Here is a 21,068-nt window from a genome sequence, read left to right on the forward strand (position 1 = left end):
CCCAGTTCTGTCGCATTCACAATCAGGAGCAACAAAGAACATTCCTCATGCAAATGGCAGCCAAACAGGAGCCCTTGTGAATGTTGAGACAGTTTTCTGTCAATCTTTTATTTATCTGTTCAACTTCAAAATTCTTTTCTCCACAGATACTGTGCTCGATTACCAAGTGATCCGTTTACGCATCTAGCTCCCAAATGTAGAACCCGAGAATTGCCTGATGGTACATTTTATTCAACTCTTTATCTTCCGATTAACTCACCTCTTCGAGCCTCCATTGTTGTAAGTTAAGAAACAGACATGACCGTGCTGCCCTTGTCTAACCTCTCTAGGACATAGGAATTAGACATGTGTTTTTCAGTCTGCACTCTGAAAAATCATTTGTAACTTGCATATTCAGCTCTTTGCTCAGGTTCTTATAGACTACACCCTAAAAACTGTTGGAATTTGACCAGATGACCTCTGCAAGTTCCCTTCAGACTGTTACTAATTGGAATCGTTTTGAGAAATCGATTAGGTGTGGCTTTGCACACAGTGGCACAGAAGGTTGAGCTGTTCTAGCTGAAGTCTGCCTTCTGTAACTACTGCCCTTTCCTTGTTTCCAGTACTAATTTGCAGATGTCCCAAAATGAGTAATTTGAAGTCCACAGAAAAGCTGTTGCATAGTGATATATATTATACTAGTTCTAATGTCTACTCTTTTGCTGTGTATTTGTTGGCTAATGAAAATAATGCACATTTACTGCAATATCTTAGTTATAAATTCATTTTGACTAGATGTGGTTTTAAAAGAAGGGTCTTTCAGAGCTAGGATATAGCTGTGTTCAAACCCTTACCTCGTATGTGTAAGACCCTGGGTTCTACCCCAGTACTACCAAAGTTGAAAGCAACATGAAACAACTAGAAGGCTTGAAAACTTGTTGGTATTTTCAAACTAAGGGATTTGATTGTGGCAGCTTGGGCGTCAGTGGTACTAGGACAGAGGTTCCGAGTCTGTTCCGAGGGTACAGTTGGTAAACTGTTGCTGGGAAATGCTCTCTTGTTGTTTTCAGGGTCCACCAATGGGCTGTGTACGGTTGGCTGAAAGAGTGGTAGCTCTCATTTGCTGTGAAAAACTGCACAAAATTGGTATGTAAACATACTTGGAAAACATATATCAGTGAAAAAGGTGGCAAAACTGTACGTCAGAAGCACATGGAGGCCTCTGCAGGTTTCTGGAGCTTGTCAGGGCCTAGAAGTGCTGCTTGTACTATACCTCGGTAGGTTCAATATGCATTTTCTGTACCTCAGAGACCCTACAGAGCTGGGCAGGGCTGTTGACTTGTACAGTTTGACTATAAACAGCTGCCACTTTTTGCTTCTGTAATTGGCCCTTTTTAAATCCATAAGAATGCTCTACCTATTGGACCCTGAGCCAGCCACGTGTATGTTTAGTGCGTCAGGTTAGTCTATGTTGGTGAAGAAGATAACCCTTTAAAAAGCAAAAGGCTTGGGTTTAAAGAGCTGTGTGGGCCTGGCCTGTTGATATTGGGGTTCTGGATCTTAGATATGTAGGTCTGCTCATGCTGAACATCCGAGAGTCAGGACAGAGCCCTAAAGTGTCACCTGCTGTCATTGTGCATTGTTTCTGAGGTTATTGATCTTATGTGTATCCACGTTGGCCTGCACGTGTGTGTTAGCACTCTGTGCATGCTTGCTATCTGGAGGACAGATGAAGGTATCGGATCCCCTGGAACTGTAATGACATATGGTTATGAGTCACCATGTGGGTGCTGGGAACTGAACCTGGGTCCATTCCACGAGCAGCCAGTGCTCTTCACTGCTGAGCCGTCTCTTACGTTTGAAAGGCAAGGGGGGCTTTGATTGGTGTACTCTCTGAGTTGTTCCCTCAGTCTGGTGCTGTCTTAGACCATTTCCTCTTTAGGAACAGTGTAGTGTGCTGACGTAAGCTCCTTTAAACACTGTAGGGGAACTGGATGAGCACCTGATGCCGGTTGGGAAAGAGACCGTGAAGTACGAAGAGGAACTGGACCTACACGACGAGGAGGAGACCAGCGTTCCCGGGAGACCAGGCTCCACAAAGCGACGGCAGTGCTACCCCAAAGCGGTCAGTGTCGCTCAGAGCTGAAGAAAGTCAGCCGTCCGCATCTTATTTCCTGCTAAATCACATCCGATGTTCCTCTGCTCATGTTTCCCAGATCCTTGTAATTGGTCCAACTGTGGGTCCTGCTTGTTCCTCTGATTCCCAGTGTCTCCAGAGCCACCTTTTTATTTGAGCGTAACTATTGCTGGATTCTGTTGTTTGGTTTGCCATGCTTTTCCAAAGGATTCCTGAGGCATTTATCAAATTATCAGAGGAGCTTCCTTCATTTAAAAAGACATTCTTTTACTTATTTATTTTAGTGGTGCAACTCTAGCTTTTAGTGGTGCTTGCTGTTCAGACCATGACCCACACAGTGAGGCAGGTGATGGCCAGGTCTCTCAGAAGGTGGAGGAGGCTGTGCTAGGAGTAGGCGGAGCTCACTTCAGAGCAGCATCTGCCAGACCTCTGCTGCCCAGCAGAGCTCAGCTCTCAGCACCTCGTGCTTGACAGAGGTTGACCCTTACCACACTGGTAGTTTTAACTCAGAAGGTGCCCAGACAGAAGCAAGCTTTCTTTGTGTTTTGTCTTCACCTAAATATGTGGTTATTTTGTTTTGCAGTTTTTACTTTACATATCTGTACCCCAGCTAAGCATTTTTCCAGGTTTAAAAATCATGATTTTTTCCCCCTAATCCTGAATCTTACCCACTTTTGTGTGAAGCTTTTACCCTCATACTTATTTGAGTTCTATAAATGCCATGATGTCTCCTGAGATACGTGGTCTGCCTCACTGCCTCTTTGACCCACCCATCTTGTCTTCAGTTCTGCCTCTTAGCCTGTGGGTAACAGTGTAACTGAGTTACCAGTGCAGACCCCAACCTATGAGTCTGAGAAAATTCAAATAAATAGTTTTAGGAATAATGCAGCATATCAGAATGTTATCTCAAGTGATAGGGTTATACAGATTATTAAAATCAGGTCTACTTTTGTTTTCTTATACTGTGTGCTGAGTAAATAGTTTGAAAACCCATGGAATAAAAGTGCTTTTCAGTCAAAAGAAATAGATCAAATGATTTAATTTTTTAAAAAGCGCATTTTAAATACTTTTGGTATTTCTTAAAACTCTAATAAGCAGTGTCTAGTAGCATAGGTAAACTTAGGCCAGTATGAAGCACTGACAAGTCTTACTCCTGAATGTCTTCTGAGCTGCTGCTGCTTTGTTTAATCCTATAATCAGAAATAAATTTCTTGCCAGCATCTAGAACAAAGGCTGATTGTATTTGAGCATAATGCGTAATTCTTCTTTCCAACTCTAGATTCCAGAGTGTTTGAGGGAGAGCTACCCCAAACCTGACCAGCCATGTTACCTATATGTGATAGGAATGGTCTTAACTACCCCCCTCCCTGACGAGCTCAACTTCAGGCGGCGGAAGCTCTACCCACCCGAGGACACCACAAGATGCTTTGGGATCCTGACAGCCAAACCCATACCTCAGGTAAACCTTCACTGTGTCTGTTGAGAGTTTCTCTTAGGACATAGAGATTGAGTAAACTAATGCCATTGTTGACTGAAAGTGCTCACTCTTGGTTTTGCTAAGATTCCTCACTTTCCTGTGTATACACGCTCTGGAGAGGTCACCATATCCATCGAGCTGAAGAAGTCTGGTTTCACGTTATCTCAACAAATGCTTGAGCTGATTACAAGACTGCACCAGTACATATTCTCACATATTCTTCGGCTTGAGAAGCCTGCCCTGGAGTTTAAACCTACAGGCGCTGAGTCAGCATACTGTGTTCTACCTCTTAATGTTGGTAAGAAGGGGCTTGCTTGCCAGGGTTGCTTTAGCTGCACAGTGAGCGATTTGCTGGTGACTCGCTTAATGTGTATCCTGTGAATCCTCGTTACTTCGATAGCTGTAGAGTTACATTTAGTATACCTTAAATAGAAATGTCACCTATGTTATATTTAACATGCTAAAGTTTTTTTTTCTTCCCGAAGTTAATGACTCTAGCACTTTGGACATTGACTTTAAATTCATGGAGGATATTGAGAAGTCTGAAGCTCGCATAGGCATTCCCAGTACTAAGTATTCAAAAGAAACACCGTTTGTTTTTAAGTTAGAAGATTACCAAGACGCAGTTATCATTCCAAGGTAGGTGTTTCAGTGGGAAGGAAAATGGCAGTGGTACTTGCACAGGTGTGCTTGTTACTGTGGCTGTGATGTACGCCATGTCCCCAGCATGGAGAGTACAGCAGGGAAAGCAACAACCCCGAAGAACACTGCAGGTGAAAGGAGTTACTTCGTTAGAAGTAGTATTTCTTATATAAATAATGTTGAGAGCCTTTTAAAAAGTCTCCATTCCCTTAGTTCTAAAGTCTTACTGGAGAATTTCATTGGGAGGAATGTTTGTGCCTTAAGCTTTTTAAGACAATTATTGTTCTTCATCCTGTAGAGGATGGGAAAGGTACCACTTTACAGAAAGTTAGGGAGTGAAATCTTGAGGCAGTACATTAAGTCAGAATACTTTACAAAGAGTTAGAGGGCTGGCTGATTGACTCTGATTCATATTCCTGCATATTCCTTCCCTTTGCCTTCCTTCACTTTCTACCCTCTACCCAGAGTCACATTTTACAGGTTTCACTAGACCGTTGCTATCATAAGTAATGGGAGACATCTTTTGTATCAGATACCACTTATTTAACAGTAATTTGCAAAGGATTTACTCTGTTGGATGTTGTTAAGTTTTCTATTTTGATTGTTTTCTATTTTGATCGATGCAGCATATGTGAAGGAACTATGTAGCTTTTCATTTTGTCAAAGGAAAGACATTTAGAGAAGAATAAGGGGGAAATGGGGAGCTTGTTTTACTTAACAGAAATAGAGTTTTTATTCTCAAACTCTTGAAGTATTTTTTGGAATTTAAATATTCATTAATGTTATTTACATTTAATTATTTGAATTCTTAATGATGTGTGTTTCCATATTAAAATAGTTGTACTTTGAAGATGGTTGATTTATACAAAAGGCAACTTGATTTTCTTTATTTTTAGATACCGCAATTTTGATCAGCCTCATCGATTTTATGTAGCTGATGTATATACTGATCTTACCCCACTCAGTAAATTCCCTTCCCCCGAATATGAAACTTTTGCAGAATATTATAAAACAAAGTATAACCTTGACCTGACCAATCTCAACCAGCCACTGCTGGATGTTGACCACACATCTTCCAGGTAAGAGCTGTAGAAATGGCATTTACGTTGCACAGGAGACTTGCTTTCTAGGGGTCAGGGCCACATGTAAAGGTCACTGTAGCTCTGCCTACTCACGGGCTCTGAGATCAGGAGACCCTGTGCACAGACTTGCCCGTGTTGTAGAGGACTTGCTGAAGGAGCTCCTTAGGCAACTTGTAGGCACCAAAGTTGGAGTTCCAGCACTGTGGGGTGTACTTTAGTTTGCTTTTGTGATAAAATTGTTCTGAAATTTTTATAGACTGAACCTTTTGACACCTCGGCATTTGAATCAGAAGGGGAAAGCACTTCCTCTAAGCAGTGCTGAAAAGAGGAAAGCCAAATGGGAAAGTCTGCAGAACAAACAGGTAATGAGCTGCTACTAACATGACCTAATATTTTTCAATTGGCTCTTTTACTTTTTGAGGGTATAATATAATTACATCATCTCCCTCTTCTCTCTCCTCCCATGGACCCTCCTTACTCTCTCAAGTTCATGGCCCCGTTTTCCATATATGTATATACCTAAGTACAGCCTGCTCAAGCATGACCTAATTTTCTTTGAAGCGTCAGTAACATTATCAATATAGCAGTGGTTTGTGAATTTTGGGAGGTCACCATGGGTATTGAATTTTGAACATCTTTACTGGTAAAAATTGAGTTTTGCTGACCACTGGTGCATTGTGGAATCACCCACATAAATCCCATTTAGGTGTAAAGGATTAATTTTAAAAGTTAAGTATTACTAGCATTTATGATTTTCATCATTATCCCTTAGTGAAGTTGGTCTTTTTATTATTATTCTATTTGCTTTATAATTATCAGTCTGTGCTTTTCTTATTCAAAGATACTGGTTCCAGAACTCTGTGCTATACATCCAATCCCAGCATCACTGTGGAGAAAAGCAGTTTGTCTCCCCAGCATACTGTATCGCCTTCACTGCCTTCTGACTGCAGAGGAACTAAGAGCTCAGACAGCCAGCGATGCTGGCGTGGGAGTCAGGTCGCTTCCTGCGGATTTTAGGTATGCCTGTGTTGCTGGCCAGAAATTTGATTTGCAACAAAATGGAATTAAGTTAAAATTGTATTTTTCACACATGTCTAAAAGACGGAAAAGAAAATGTGGACATTTAACACAGGAAAAGAAACTGTACTGTTTATCCTTTAAGTAGCAGACTAGGCCCCTGAGCCCTTTGTTCTTGTCAAGTTAGAGAGCAGCAAGCCCCAGAGATAGAATCAGTGCTCCTTTAGCTGTGATGCTGACATGAGGGTGAGAACAGTTACTGTTCTTCTCAGAACAAGCCTCATGTTAGTAAGCAGCAGCCTCCCCTCATTCTTACCCAGGTCACCTTATTCCTGTTAGTGAAGTTCTGTATTCCAAAAAATTTTTTGCCGTAATTATTGAAATTAAGTTTGGCTATATAGATAGTTGTGGGGTTGAAAGCATTTTAACATAGTAAAATGCCCACAGTTACAATACCTGAGTACTTGATTCAGCTGCAGCACAAGTTTAAACAACTTACTCTGTGGCCCACGCTGAGATAAGATATGTTGACTCATTTCCAAGAGCAGAAATTGAGGCACAGAGAAAGTTTGTAAGTTGCTTGAAGCTGCTCACTTGGTTCAGTAGAAATCTGGAGGTTAGCCACTAAGTCTGGCTCCAGGTCCTGCAGGACCTCCATCTCGGGTCTTCTCAGTCAGCTCTGCTTTGGCACCATAAGCAGAAGTCAAAGCAGTAAGCCATTCTGCATTCGAACTGAATGTGGCGAGTCCCAGTCATGGTCAGTTAAGCATGGAAATGGTGTGTTTCTTCTTAGGATGACTTTTGGAGTTGCTTGCTTTGTTTGTTTTTAACTCAAACTGTTGGATTTCTGAGCTTACCCTTTGGAGGATTGACAGAAAGTTATAAAAATGTCTTTGCAGATACCCTAACTTAGACTTTGGGTGGAAAAAGTCTATTGATAGCAAGTCTTTCATCTCAACCTGTAACTCCTCGTTGGCTGAGAGTGAGAGTTACTGTAAGCACAGCACAACTGTAGTCCCTGGGAATGCTGCACATCACGGTGCTACTAGACCCTCCTTAGAGAACCACGACCAAATGTCTGTGAACTGCAAGAGGCTGCCCGCCCAGTCACCTGCTAAGCTCCAAAGTGAGGTTTCAACAGATCTTACAGCAATTAATGGTCTTTCTTACAATAAAAACCTTGCCAATGGCAGTTATGATTTAGTTAACAGAGACTTTTGCCAAGGAAATCAGCTGAATTACTTCAAGCAGGAAATACCTGTACAACCAACTACCTCATATCCCATTCAGAATTTATACAATTATGAGAACCAGCCCAAGCCCAGCAATGAATGTCCTCTACTGAGTAATAAGTACCTTGATGGGAACGCTAACACATCTACCTCAGACGGAAGCCCCGCGGTGTCCACGATGCCTGCCATGATGAATGCTGTTAAAGCACTCAAGGACAGGATGGACTCTGAGCAGAGCCCTTCTGTTGGGTACTCCTCAAGGACTCTTGGCCCCAATCCGGGACTGATTCTTCAGGCTTTGACACTGTCAAACGCTAGTGATGGGTTTAACCTGGAGCGGCTTGAGATGCTTGGCGACTCCTTTTTAAAGCATGCTATCACCACGTATCTGTTTTGCACGTACCCTGATGCTCACGAGGGCCGCCTTTCATATATGAGAAGCAAAAAGGTAAGGCGTGATTCTCATTCTGAGCTGTTGCTTCTTCAGTGTGCCTGAAAATGGGGCAAATTACCCATGGAGAATTCTACGTGATTCAGTGAAGCTACTACTCATTCTAGTCCTTTAGGGCCAGCGAAGCCCATGGAGGCATTGCCCAGTAGTGACATGAGGGCTGTATGCCAATGGTACAGCCAGGCTGTGGGGTTGACCTTCTCTACTGGGAAAAGTTCAGTTTAAAATAAATCACTTTGTGCAAATGGGGAACTCTTAGACCCTGAGGGAGTGGAAATTGAAAGGGGCCTTTAGTTAGGAGAGTGCTGTGAACAGGTATGTGCATGTGCGTAAGGTGTTGTTGCACTTAAAGCCTGGCAGGGAAAGGGAAGGGCATCAGGCTTTCCCCAATATCCACAGTGCTGCTCCCATAGTTCTGAGCAGTTGCTCTGCAGCCCCAAGGAAGAGTAGTTTTTTTTTTTTTTTTTTCCTACATGTACACGTGTGTGTGCTTATGTGTGTGCATATGTGCATGCATATGCAAGTATGCTCACCTGTGTGTTCAAGCTGCAGGTCTATCTTAGGTGTCTTCTATCAGTTTCTACCTTAGTTTTTGAGGCAGGGCTTCTCTCAGAGTTTGGAGTTCACTGATTGAGGTAAACTAGTCAGCAAGCCTCTGGGATCCTGCCTGTCTTGTGTGGTTGCCCCCCACCAGCACCGGGCTTACAGATAATACCACTGTGCCTGGTTTTTATTTTGGTTTCAGAGATCCAGACTTAGGCGTTGATGTTTGCAGAGCAAGTACTTTATCACCAAAATCTATTTGCAACCTTAGTTCATAAGCTTAGTGTAGAAGAACAGTAATAAGGTAAAATATTTAAATGGACAATTTACAAAGCTGTTAATGACCTAACATTGGAAGGATGGAATGTTACTTGGGATTCAAAGAAGATACTCATGGTAAACCTTCTAGTGCAAACCAAAGCTAATGATCTGCAGAGTGGGGTAGCATTCGGTAGACAAAGGCTGTGACAGTGGGGACTGAGGAACCGGCTGAGGGAGGATGGGAGAGAAGAGGCCAAGCCGTGTGCAGAGGGAGTCATGCACGCTATACATGCTATAGATCCCTGAAGTGTGAGCTAGGAAACAACACTGTTAATAGAGCATGGTGCCGGCTGTAGTATAGGCTGAAGAGCACAGCCAAGCCCAAAGGAGAGCAGAAGGGGACTGCAGTGAGTGGGGATTTCTGAAGAGACGGCCCTTTTACTTCATCTAACTGCTTATTCTACTAGACTCTCCTCTAGTCCCTTTAAATAGAACATGTATGTTACAGTATAGAGAGAAATACATGGGCTAATTTAACTTTCTTAGACCCTCAAGAGGTGCATGTTTTTTATATCTCCACTTAATTGGCAAGGACAGTGAGGCAGGAGAGGGTAACACATTGCTGTGGGTAGCAGACAGGGTAGCTGTGGGCCTCTTGCCTGTCACAGCCATGGCGGCTTGTTTCTGAATACCAGACTTGTGAACATTTTACAAACAACACTATTCTTTGCAGCCTTCTTGTAGTTAGATATGCCACCATTTTACAGATGAAGAAACTGATGCCCAGACAGTGGGATTAGCTTGTGCTGGGTTATTCACTAGTCCTTGTTATTTAGGCGAGTATCTCTGAGACTAGCGGCCACACCTACTGGCTTCCTTCCCAGTGTTCTTAAGACAGGCCACTGGTGTGAGGCTGTGACAGTGTGGACGTGGTGTGCAGCGGCAGGCGTTTAGAGGAAGACATCCAGGAAGCTCTTAGGGCTTCTTAGAGGAGGAAGATCAGTCAGTAAAGACACTGAAGTAAGAAGTAGGACTACCAGACCCCTTAAACAAGAAGGATACTGCTTTAACATTTCAAAGCTTCATCCATTCATCTGTCAGAGCCTTTGGACTTGATTTCCTGCAGAAATAGTAATTGTTTCCTCTGCATGGTATCAAGGTAGGTTCAGCATCCTTTTCCAGACAGACGCTGACCTGTCTTCAGCCTGCCAGTCTTAACACAAGCTTCATGCTCCCTGTACAGCCTGTGTCTTTGCTCAAGCTAGCCCTCCCTGTGATCGTCTTCATTGCCACCTGCTGCTTGAATTTTGCCCCATACCAAGTCCTTGGTTGTATCTTTTCTGTTCCACTGAGCATTTCTCTCTCTTGACTTGGATTGTTTTCCTCTTGGGATGCTCTCACATAGCATGGAAAAGGAAACCGGCGTTTCTGTACATTGGTTCATGTACACAGTTGGCTCATGGTGGTCCCAAGCAGAGCTGCCTGCCACATTGCAAGGACCATTTCTCTGTCTCTGCATGGTTTCTACCAGACTGTGGCCAGTGCTGATTGTGGGGACCAGATGCTGCTGGCTAAGTAGTATCTGAGTTACATAGAAAGGGCTCCTGAAGTATTCCAGTAAGTTTGTGGAAACTGGAAATAAGATTGATGGTGATAGATCCTAGTCTCCAAGTGAGAACTAGACAGAAATGTCATGTTTTAAGTAAATTAGGGACATGGTAGAGCCATTAAAAAAGCAAAAGGACTAGAAGAAGAAGGTAAAGCCACATCAGTGGTGCACTGTGCAACAGATGCTCTTCAGCGCCTTCTATTCCAGTGCTTTGAATGAAGAAGAGCAGTATTTGAGAATGTTAGGATTGGCGTCCTATTGGTGCTTAGCTTCCAGAGATACAAAATTGTTCTCACCTTAAAGCATATTCGTCCCTTTACTCATTAAGAAAATCATGACATCTTGAGTTCCAGGGTCTCGACATCTTCTGCTCCCAGTTCCACTTGTCACCTTGAATTTCATCAGTGTGTGATTTAAAACTTTGAAATCGCACTCTTTCTTTGACCCATTCATAAGGAGAGGAGTTTATATACATTGGGTTTTTGTGGATTCCATTTTGGATTAAATAATTATTTGACACAAAGGATATCCAATACTAGGAAATTTAGAGTTGTTTTAACTGTCTAGTCCTTAGAATTGGTGACCATTTGTGCAATACAAAAGCATTGGCAAAAATGTATTGGCATGCTGTATTTTCCAGCCATGACCATTTATGGGTAAGTGTTTGTGACTCTTTTCTGCCGAAGGTCAGCAACTGTAACCTGTATCGCCTTGGCAAGAAGAAGGGACTGCCCAGCCGCATGGTGGTGTCGATATTTGATCCTCCTGTGAATTGGCTTCCTCCTGGTTATGTGGTAAACCAAGACAAAAGTAACCCTGAGAAATGGGAAAAGGATGAAGTGGTAAGCTCTCAGCATGGAGCTTTTGTGTTTCTGTTGACTGAAGAATTTTGTTTTTGTTGTTTTCTTTCTGCTGTACATTTACCATGTAGTAGATATTTCACGTGTTGGCAGCCCATCTGTGACTTCAGAAATAGTGCTGGTTTTGGTGCAGTGTGATTTCTGTTATTCCCCCATCCCATTCCAGAGGCATAAACTCCTGTTATGTTTCCACTTAAAAATAAAATCAGAACCCTCTCAGATTCCTTCACTCTCATGTTACAGTGTATCCTCAGCCATTTGTTGTAGTGACTTTGCAGTGACCTGTGATCTCCAGGCTGTGTCTGGAAGAATTCAGTTCAGCACAGACTAGCTTGGGACTATTTGCTCTTACCAACTGGACAGCAGCTCGCCACAGGGGAAAGTTGCAGTGTACTTAAAGACTTTAGAGACTCTTCTCTTTAGTAGCTATGGTTTCCTTTGTCTGGTCCTGAAGCCACCAGGGGGCAGCTGGGAGGCCGGTGCTCCCTTGGCTTGTGTCTGGGAGAGAGTTGTCTTGTACTTCTTTGACGTTCCCATCTGTTCAGACATCTCCACTTGCCAGATTTATTTTGTATTGATATACATGGGCTCGCATTATTTCATTTTTCCTTCAGGCTGATAATGATAACACTGTTTCGTTTACAGGTTTCTTTGTTTCTGTCTCAGTGAGTCCTAAGTGTCCATAGGTGGGAGGGTCTCTGAGACTGCTCTGGTGTAGGCCTGCTTAACGAGTTTATTTGTAACTCAGGATTGACTTACCACAGAAATGCAACTTAGCTGGAAACAGTAAATACTATTTTAATGCAAATTAAGTCTGAAGGTGACATTTGTTATTAATTTATAATATACATACATACACTTGCATATATGCACATACCTTAGAAAAGTGTAGAATTTGAACCTTAGAAAAAGTACTTCATGTCCACAAAAAACAGTCTGGTGGGCTTTCTCTTCTGTCTATGTATTTGATCTTTTAGGTAGTAGTGACACACCAGGGCATTCCTGAGTTACACGTTATAGTGTGGACTTATGTTTCTGGCCTTCTCTGCTGACTCAGCACTTCGGTTCCTAGCAGGCACTAATAGACTGCGCAGGCTTTCGTCTGATGCCTCACACATACTCAATTCCTGGGGAGTCAGAATAGTTGTGGATTGTGTTCTTCCAGTTACTTCTGCCCCAGTGTCACACCTCAGTCTCTGAATGCCTCCTAGAAGAGAGAGGGGGGTGGTGCAGCTCAGGCAGACAGTACTGTCAAGGGATAGATACTCTTCAAATGCTTCTTGTGTTTTGGAGAACATTTTCAAAGTATGACTTCTCATTGTGAAAACGAAGAATCTGCACAGTGCCAGGGATGCAAAAGACAGCCCAGGGTCACTGGGTGGCAGCACCATGTTACAGAAACATGATTTATGCAGAAACTTGGCAGTTTAAAACCTCAGGCTAAAGAATTTAAATTTGGCCCATTTTGTCTGAAGACTTAAATAATAAAGCTGATGTGGTGGCACATGCTATTTTCCTATCATTTGGAATATAGAGGCCGGTGGATCTCTGAGTTTAAGGCCAGCCTGGTCTACATAGTGAGTTCCAGGCTACCCACAGCTACATAGTTAGATCCTTTCTCAAACGAAATAAACAGAAACAGTACAATAGTCAAAGTCCCTCATGTTATCTTGGAAAAACAGAAAAGTTTTGCCAGGATATGGTTTCCTGAGATTTGCCTCTAGCTGGGTGCTTTGCCTGCTTGTGTCTGTGTACCTTGTAGGTGCCGATACCTGCAGAGGTCAGAAGAGGCCGTGTTACAGGTGGTTATAAACTGCCGTGTTGGTGCTGGGAACTGAACCAGATTGTCTGGCAAGAACAGTCGGTATTCTTAATCTCTGAGCCATCCCTTGAGTCCCTGTTGATGTTTGGTGTTTTTTGTTTTTCAAATGGGGTTTTTGGTGTATTTTTTAGTGATTGCATCTGATTACACGGCTAGACTCAAAGGTATTTTTTTTTGTTTTTTTTTTTTTAGGCAAATAACAGAGTTTCTATCTTTTTTGCGTCTGGTTTAAACTGTATGCCTATTTTTAAATCACATTTTAAAATAGTTTGAAAGTGTTTTGTCACAGTACTCTGGAAAGTTGGTCCAGTCGAATTTGATGTTTCTGGCCTGCATTTGCCCCCAAGTAGAGTGGTGGTGCTGTGCTTGTGAGTTTGTCTGTGGCGTGGCAGAGATTGGGCGGCATCTTAGCATCGCAGAAGATGATGTCACTGCTGAATCCTAGCCCGTTATTAAAGTTGCCACTCACAAACAAGCTCTTGCCAAAGAAATTGGAATTAGCAAAGATTTTTGACAGAAATAGGATTGTTATGTTTCACGTTAGTCTAAATTTTCTTCTGTTTTGTCAGCCTGCTGTGATCTGTTGGCCTGAGTACCACAACTCAGAACAGAGGGCGAAAGAATAATTTCCCAAATTCATACCCTCTTTTAGTGGTTACGTTTATTTTTTATTTTTTAAGCAGAGCACTTTAGTTTTACATTGTAGCAAATATTTTTTGATTTGAAGTGGAAATAGAGAAACTATTATAAAACCCTAGTAGTAAAGGTTTTTAGAAATAATTTTGTCTGCTTTTATATTATGTTCTTAATTTAAAAGATAATGCTCTTTCTGCATCTGGAATTTCACTTTGTTGGTTTGAAAGTCAGGCGGCCACATTTTCAAATGCTGATCACTAGTGGAAGGCTCTGCCCGGCACCACGGCTCGTCTGCCCTGCAGAGTCGGGCTGCTCACTTGGCGTTCTGCATGGTGGACATCGAGTTTAACTTTATCCTTGTTCAGAATTCTTCACTTACAGATTTATACTGGATAAAGGTCATTTTATAACTTAGAAAATGAACATTCAAAGAGCATGTTTGACTTTGTTTATATGATTAAATAACTTATTTTATGTTAATTGAAAACAAATGGCCATGATTTTTAAAAGTTGCCTTTCAGTGTTTGTGGTTGTCGTTTGAAATTATCCATAACCCTTGCTTTTATTGAGTTTCAAACCCTTTTAAAAGCACCAGCTCTGTCTTTCCTCCTTCCCGTCCCCGTTTCAGACAAAAGACTGCTTGCTGGCTAATGGCACCCTGGGTGAGGACTGTGAGGAGGAGGAGGAGCTGCCGTGGAGGGCTCCCAAGGAGGAGGCTGAGTATGAGGACGACTTCCTGGAGTACGACCAGGAGCACATCCAGTTCATAGACAGCATGCTAATGGGATCAGGAGCCTTCGTGAAGAAAATTTCTCTTTCTCCCTTTTCAACCTCTGATTCTGCATATGAATGGAAAATGCCCAAAAAGTCCTCCTTGGGCAGTCTGCCGTTTTCCTCAGACCTCGAGGATTTCGATTACAGCTCTTGGGATGCAATGTGCTATCTGGATCCTAGCAAAGCCGTTGAAGAGGATGACTTTGTGGTAGGCTTCTGGAATCCGTCAGAAGAAAACTGTGGCGTTGACACGGGGAAGCAGTCCATCTCTTACGACTTGCACACGGAGCAGTGCATTGCCGACAAGAGCATAGCGGACTGTGTGGAGGCCCTGCTGGGCTGCTACTTAACCAGCTGCGGGGAGAGGGCTGCTCAGCTCTTCCTCTGTTCGCTGGGGCTGAAGGTGCTCCCAGTCATTAAAAGGACCAGCTGGGAGAAGGCCTCACACCCCGCTCAGGAGAGCGGCAGCAGCCAACAAAAGATCCTTGCAGGGAGCTGTGCTGCTGCAGTTGGCCCGCGCTCCTCTGCAGGGAGAGACTTGGAGTACGGCTGCTTGAAGATCCCACCAAGGTGTATGTTTGACCATCCAGATGCAGAGAGAACGCTGAGCCACCTGATATCTGGGTTTGAAAATTTTGAGAAGAAAATCAACTACAGATTCAAGAATAAGGCTTACCTTCTGCAGGCTTTTACACATGCCTCCTACCACTACAATACTATCACTGGTAAGGAGTCCTGGGGCCACTCTCCTGTCCCAAAGTGTCTTGTTTGTGTCTTGTTTTGGCTTTGCACAAATAAGGTCTGTGCATGCACAGTCTTGGTGCTCAGTACACCTGGCAGGGGGAGGAAGTAAAAGAAAGAAGAACTCACTCGTAATGCCCCTGTCTGTAATGAATGAGACTGAGTGGTGACGTGAATGCTGGCTGTGGCTCCTGTGTCCTCTCACGCGTGGCATCTGACGTGTGTGCTGTGTGTGGAGAAACCCAAGCTCGGCTGCTTTGCTCCCTAAATACCTTTCTTAGGATCTCACTGCTTTACCTTCTTGTTTTGCTCACATATCAGGATGAGTTTCTGCATCTTTATATTGTTGTAAACAGAGGGCACCTCTCTTCTATCTTTTTTAAATCTAAAGATGAGAAAATTAAACAAGCGTTTTAGGGAAGGGCTCATTACTTCTCTCTGTGCAATGCTTTTCTCCTTGATTTAACAGTCTCCTGATACCTAAGAGAGTCCCTAGAACTAGTCAGCTTCAGCTTGGGAACCCAGATAAAGCTTGTATCTTCCTTTCTGTACAAGAATATTAAGCATATCAAAGCAAAATAAAAAGCTTGTAGTTTGCCATGTAGGTTAAGGCCATTTACAAAATATTAACCCTGACAGTGATGGTCCAAAGTAAAGCCTGCTTTTCTTTGTGGACAGAAAATGGTGTAGTCTCCATCCTGTGCTAGAAACTATGAGGCCTGGGTTCTAGCCTGGCTTGTCTCTTTTTTCCTCTTCACCCACCGGATACTCTGGAATGGGTCACTTCTGTCCCAGCCCCATGTTCTTAGCTCAGTGGATTCTTATTAGTGAATGGCTCTGAGGAGATGAAGGCGCTGCTCAGCACTGACCGGCACCTTTTTGTCATTCTGACAAGAAGTCCCTTTTTGTCTGGGTGTTTTACCGGAGTACACAGTTCTTTCTCAGTCCCTTGGTTTGTCAAGTCCATTCATTGTGTCTAGTTTGAGTTGAAGAGTCATGCTTTCCCTGCTGCTATCCCATGTAGCATATAACATGGAAGTATTGAAGTATTCCACTTAGCACACATTGCAGGGTGTAGCTGTCACACTGGCTTGATGGCAGTGTGCCACGTGTGGCTTTCCTGAGATGCCAGTACGGCGACAGAGACTCAGGAGGGTGCCCCGTGCCACCTGGCTAGTGTAGTGCCCAAAGAAAGGGGAGCTATGATTCGGATTGCATCTGGGAAGTGGCTTTTCCCCTCCAAAATAAGCATATTATGTGGGCACTGGAAGATTATATGACCCAGTTTATGTATAATAAATATGCTTTCAATTACTATTAAAACTTCCAGGTGCATTAGTGAGTATATGCCCAATAATTTCACTAAGGAAAGTAAATGAAAATGTTCCTCAGTAGAAGGCTCAAAAGGAGCCTGAGACTGCAGCTTTTCCCTCAGCTCCCATGCAGACACAGTGTGCAGAAGTGCATGTGCTCATGCAGGCTCATCACTGCACTTTGGATCTCTGCGCAGATTGTTACCAGCGCTTAGAATTCCTGGGAGATGCGATTTTGGACTACCTCATAACCAAGCACCTTTATGAAGACCCTCGGCAGCATTCTCCAGGGGTCCTGACTGACCTGCGTTCTGCCCTCGTCAACAACACCATCTTTGCATCCTTGGCTGTGAAGTACGACTACCACAAGTACTTTAAAGCTGTCTCTCCTGAGCTCTTTCATGTCATTGATGACTTTGTGCAGTTTCAGCTTGAGAAGAACGAGATGCAAGGAATGGACTCGGAGGTTAGTGCTGTTTGAACTGTGCACTCGGTGCTGAGGGGAGCAGCTGACTGCGAGTTTGGCCAGTTTGAGGCCTGACTCATGGCTGTCCAGAGGGATAGTTGCAGGCCAGACCAGGGCGTCCACATGCTTCCTGAGCTCCAATCAGAACTGAGAATGACTTGCCTTGCTCAGGTAGGCCTTTGAGATTTGGCTGTCCGCTCCATGGACCAAGTGGTCATTCAGGCAAGGAGCCTGGGTTTTCAGTTCCCTCAGTGAGGCTCCTACAGCAGGCATAGAAAGTTGTAGAAGTATGCCTCCTCCCATGCCCCAAAGTGCCCTTTGCCTGACACCACAGGGTGATGTGTTCCTGTCTTTTCTAAGTGGGTCAGAAATATTTGGTAGCATCTCAGGTGAGCCTCACAAATGTGCACTTGCATTGTTGAAGTGGGAACTCTTACTGAAAAACAAACTGAAGTCTGTAAGCTTTGGATTCTGGGAGGCATCTGCTGCTGGGCGGTGCTGCTGGGCTCCAGTGTGTGCCGCTGCTGTAGTGCTCTGCCTCTGCAGGCAGGATAGATAGCTCAGCGTCCTACACCCAGTACCCAAGGGGCTTCCATTCCAGGAGAGGGATTCATTCTCAGATCACTGTTCTGATTTTAATTTTTGCCATCTCTTTTACAATGGCTGCGAACTGTTGGAGAATAGTAAGCCTGGGGTAGAAATGCTGGCAGCCAAACGGCAGGGCCCACGCTCCAGCTCTGCGTGTCAGCAGCCACAGCCAGCATCCAAGTAATGAGGGCCCGGCCTGCGTGGATCGCTGGTTCAGCTTTACAAACGGTTAAGCATAAGTTTGAGTTCACGAAAATTCACTGCAAGTTCTCTTTGGATGCCAGCAAGGGGCTTGTCAGCTCTGCTAGCCTTCATTCTTTCACTGCCCTCTGTCTGTATACTAGCTGCAAATATCTGGCTGTTCTGACTGAGCTATTTTGCCTTAAAGAAGTCTGTCTTTCTGGGTCTCAGCTTCCTTAGCTGTAAGAAGAGGGAACTAGACCTGCCCGGTTTGACATTTTCTTTTATCCCAGAGCCGTGGGATATGGGTGGCAAACATCACCATTTAATATATTGACTAACTTATGTACAGATTAAGATTTCCCATTTTCTTTTACAATAATTTGTACTTTGTTGTTCTTAGAAAACACAAGTAAACAAACAAAGAGAACTGGAGCTATCTAGTCTTGCAGTCCTCATGTTGGCAGCATTAGCGGTTGGTGATAGACTGTTGCTAAGGAGTGCAGACTTAATGTCTACAGAGGCAGCTGCTCCCTCCCATGCTGTGCTTGCAGCTGAGAACTGCCCACCACCATCATCATCTTGAGATGGCACATTCCCTAAATGATCCTTCTCAGGGGTTGCATAGCTTTCGTTAGGATGCTTAGTGAGTATGCGTGCGATGGAAGCTTGCATATGCAGTTAGCTATTGCCAGAGATAGGACTGCTGCACTGACGAGATGTGGGCTTTACACAGGTACTGTTGGAGCCTGTGGATCTGAGTATGCACCGTGTCAGCTGCGCTGTTATAGTGTGTGCAGTTCATGTTTCAGTAACAGGGAGCCTGGAGGGAAAGGATTTCAGAAAGGATTTCTCTGTCCAAAGAGTGGCAGTTTCTAACCTTGTCCCCACACTACTGCTCTTGTTAGGTGCTGAGGAGTGCCTTTTCTGAGAAAGGCAGTTACTTGGGTACAGGTGATTGTGGCAATATTTAACTTGTAATTCTGGATTACACTTAAGTTCTGTTCTAATTTACAAGTGTTTTTCCTTCACTGGGCATCAGTTACTTGTCACTTTGGTTCTTGGGAAGGTGGTTTTGGAACACACACTACTGTGAAGCAGGCACACATGGGTGTTGGTTGCTCTTGTTAAATAGTAAGACAGCTAAGAGAAGCCAGTTTAGAGATAGGTAGCCTTTGAAGGTGCCCTATTTGACAAGTCACTTTTCTTCAATAGCTTAGGAGATCCGAGGAGGATGAGGAGAAAGAAGAGGATATCGAAGTCCCCAAGGCCATGGGGGACATTTTTGAGTCTCTCGCTGGTGCCATTTATATGGACAGTGGGATGTCTCTGGAGGTGGTCTGGCAGGTGTACTATCCGATGATGCGGCCTCTAATAGGTACAGTGTGGGCGGGCTCTTTCCCCCTGGTATATACAAGAACACTATTTAAAATGCTTCTAGGGCCTTAGCCACCTTATATAATCTTTTATTTTGATTACAGAAAAGTTTTCTGCAAATGTGCCTCGTTCTCCAGTGAGAGAATTGCTCGAGATGGAACCAGAAACTGCCAAGTTTAGGTAAGCAGAGCATGTGCATGAAGAACTAACGTAACTACACACAAGGGTTCTCAGGAAACTAGCTACTGACTGAGCATCTACACGGCCTGCATCCTCTCGGCTTCCACATTGGTCTGACCAACTGCTCTTTCCCTTTTGGTTTTCATAAAGAAGAGGGAGGGCGGGAGGGGAGAGCGCCTGTGTGTGGTAAGGCCTGGTGCCCGGTCAGCTCATAGGTGGGACGCGGCCCAGGAGGGCTAGAGGTGCCGACTGACAGTAATAGCAAATACGTCTGATTCCTAACTCAAACTGTCTGGGGTTTTGCAGCCCAGCAGAGAGAACTTACGACGGGAAGGTCAGAGTCACCGTGGAAGTGGTGGGGAAGGGGAAATTTAAAGGTGTCGGCCGGAGCTACAGGATCGCAAAGTCTGCTGCAGCACGCAGAGCCCTCCGCAGCCTCAAAGCTAACCAGCCTCAGGTTCCTAACAGCTGAAGCCTCCAGACTCACGGCGGCAAGGCAGCGAACCAGACCACAGCAACATGTCACAAAGGATGAGTCAAGCTGACACAGTGAAAAATTGAAGGCAGAATTTAAAGTTTGATAATGAGATAGATAACAGAATAAAACCTTCAATATGTGTATAAACTCTTTGGAACTAATTGTAGCTTTAGTTTTTTGCGCAGACACAATCTTGTCTTCTTTACCCACCCCTGCTTTGTTTAGTCACAGGAGTGCTTTAATGCTGGTATTTATTAGCAAGTTGTGAAATCATTTTGACAGGTTTGTTTGTTTGTTTGTTTGTTTTTACAGTTAATTTCTGTTGACTTTGCTTGATGTTAGAGGCCACAGAGCCTAACCCTTTAACAGTCCCAGAACTAGGGAGTCCTGACCTTGCGGTCCCTCCACACTAGTACCTGTCCTGCTGCAGTTGTCAAGCCCAACAAAACAAACAGTGTGCAAAGGAAGCTCCCGTGGGCAGTGGAGGAGGGGGCAGGGCAGACCCCGGTTGCTGTTGCACGGTTTGTAAGGGACAGATTGAGTCAGTGTTGGCCGTTGATGAGTCGAGGCCATGTTTTCAGATGCCACACAGTGCTGCATAGAGGGTTCTTGCCTTAAAAGTAAGGACTTGATAGTTTGCTGTCTTAGTGCGCCTTTCCCTTTATCTTAGGCATTAGATGAGATGGGTGGCAGCTCACTAGGGCACCTGCAATGGAGCTATTGCAGGTAGGTTTCTGTTGCGTGGACTGAAGGCACTCTAAAGCCCAGAGTGAGTGTGTGGAGTTTTAAAGTGTCATTATAGACAGGAGATGGGGCTGGATGCCCAGTTTTCCTCAGAACTTCCTGCCAGGTGGTCCCAGTGGAGGAAATGCTTGCCCAGTCGGCCGTGGTTCTGACAAAACGAGCCTGAGATGTTGCAGTACACCTAGATGTGTTGCAGGTGTGTGCTGGAGCACATCCTGACTGCTGGCAGTACTGCCGGAGTCACCAAAGCTGTGCCGTCAGTCCCATGGGGTCAGCACTGAGGCCAACTGCCAGGCCTGACCCATCTGGGGTGGAAGTCGCTAGTTTAGATAAACTAGGTCATTAGTTCATCTCAGAATCAGAGAAACTATAGCTGTTTAGGCATTTGCTGAAGCGTTCTGACTGGGCTTGTGGGCCCTCTTCACTTACACACCTCAGTCCCCTCCCTTTGCCTGCATTTTCCCGTTGGTGCTATGTTT

General features: G+C 44.2%; 1 protein-coding gene across 3 annotated transcripts in view; it reads left to right on the forward strand.

Annotated features, from left to right (window-relative positions):
* Dicer1 (dicer 1, ribonuclease III) overlaps nt 1-20,002 on the forward strand; it is a 59,452-nt gene extending 39,450 nt beyond the window's left edge. For all 3 annotated transcript variants that reach the window (XM_076921279.1, XM_076921280.1, XM_076921278.1), the window contains 16 exons: nt 147-279; nt 1,050-1,125; nt 1,965-2,104; nt 3,396-3,575; nt 3,678-3,891; nt 4,079-4,232; nt 5,132-5,314; nt 5,574-5,679; nt 6,159-6,334; nt 7,234-8,014; nt 11,117-11,272; nt 14,377-15,247; nt 16,774-17,042; nt 19,026-19,188; nt 19,292-19,367; nt 19,674-20,002. In XM_076921279.1, the coding sequence (XP_076777394.1) occupies nt 147-279; nt 1,050-1,125; nt 1,965-2,104; nt 3,396-3,575; nt 3,678-3,891; nt 4,079-4,232; nt 5,132-5,314; nt 5,574-5,679; nt 6,159-6,334; nt 7,234-8,014; nt 11,117-11,272; nt 14,377-15,247; nt 16,774-17,042; nt 19,026-19,188; nt 19,292-19,367; nt 19,674-19,839 (3,844 nt within the window). In that variant the 3' untranslated portion in view covers nt 19,840-20,002. The remainder of the gene's footprint in view (nt 1-146; nt 280-1,049; nt 1,126-1,964; nt 2,105-3,395; nt 3,576-3,677; nt 3,892-4,078; nt 4,233-5,131; nt 5,315-5,573; nt 5,680-6,158; nt 6,335-7,233; nt 8,015-11,116; nt 11,273-14,376; nt 15,248-16,773; nt 17,043-19,025; nt 19,189-19,291; nt 19,368-19,673) is intronic.
* Nucleotides 20,003-21,068: the final 1,066 nt, after the last annotated feature.

The sequence above is a fragment of the Arvicanthis niloticus genome, chromosome 23, assembly GCF_011762505.2.
Source record: "Arvicanthis niloticus isolate mArvNil1 chromosome 23, mArvNil1.pat.X, whole genome shotgun sequence".
Taxonomy (NCBI): domain Eukaryota; kingdom Metazoa; phylum Chordata; class Mammalia; order Rodentia; family Muridae; genus Arvicanthis; species Arvicanthis niloticus.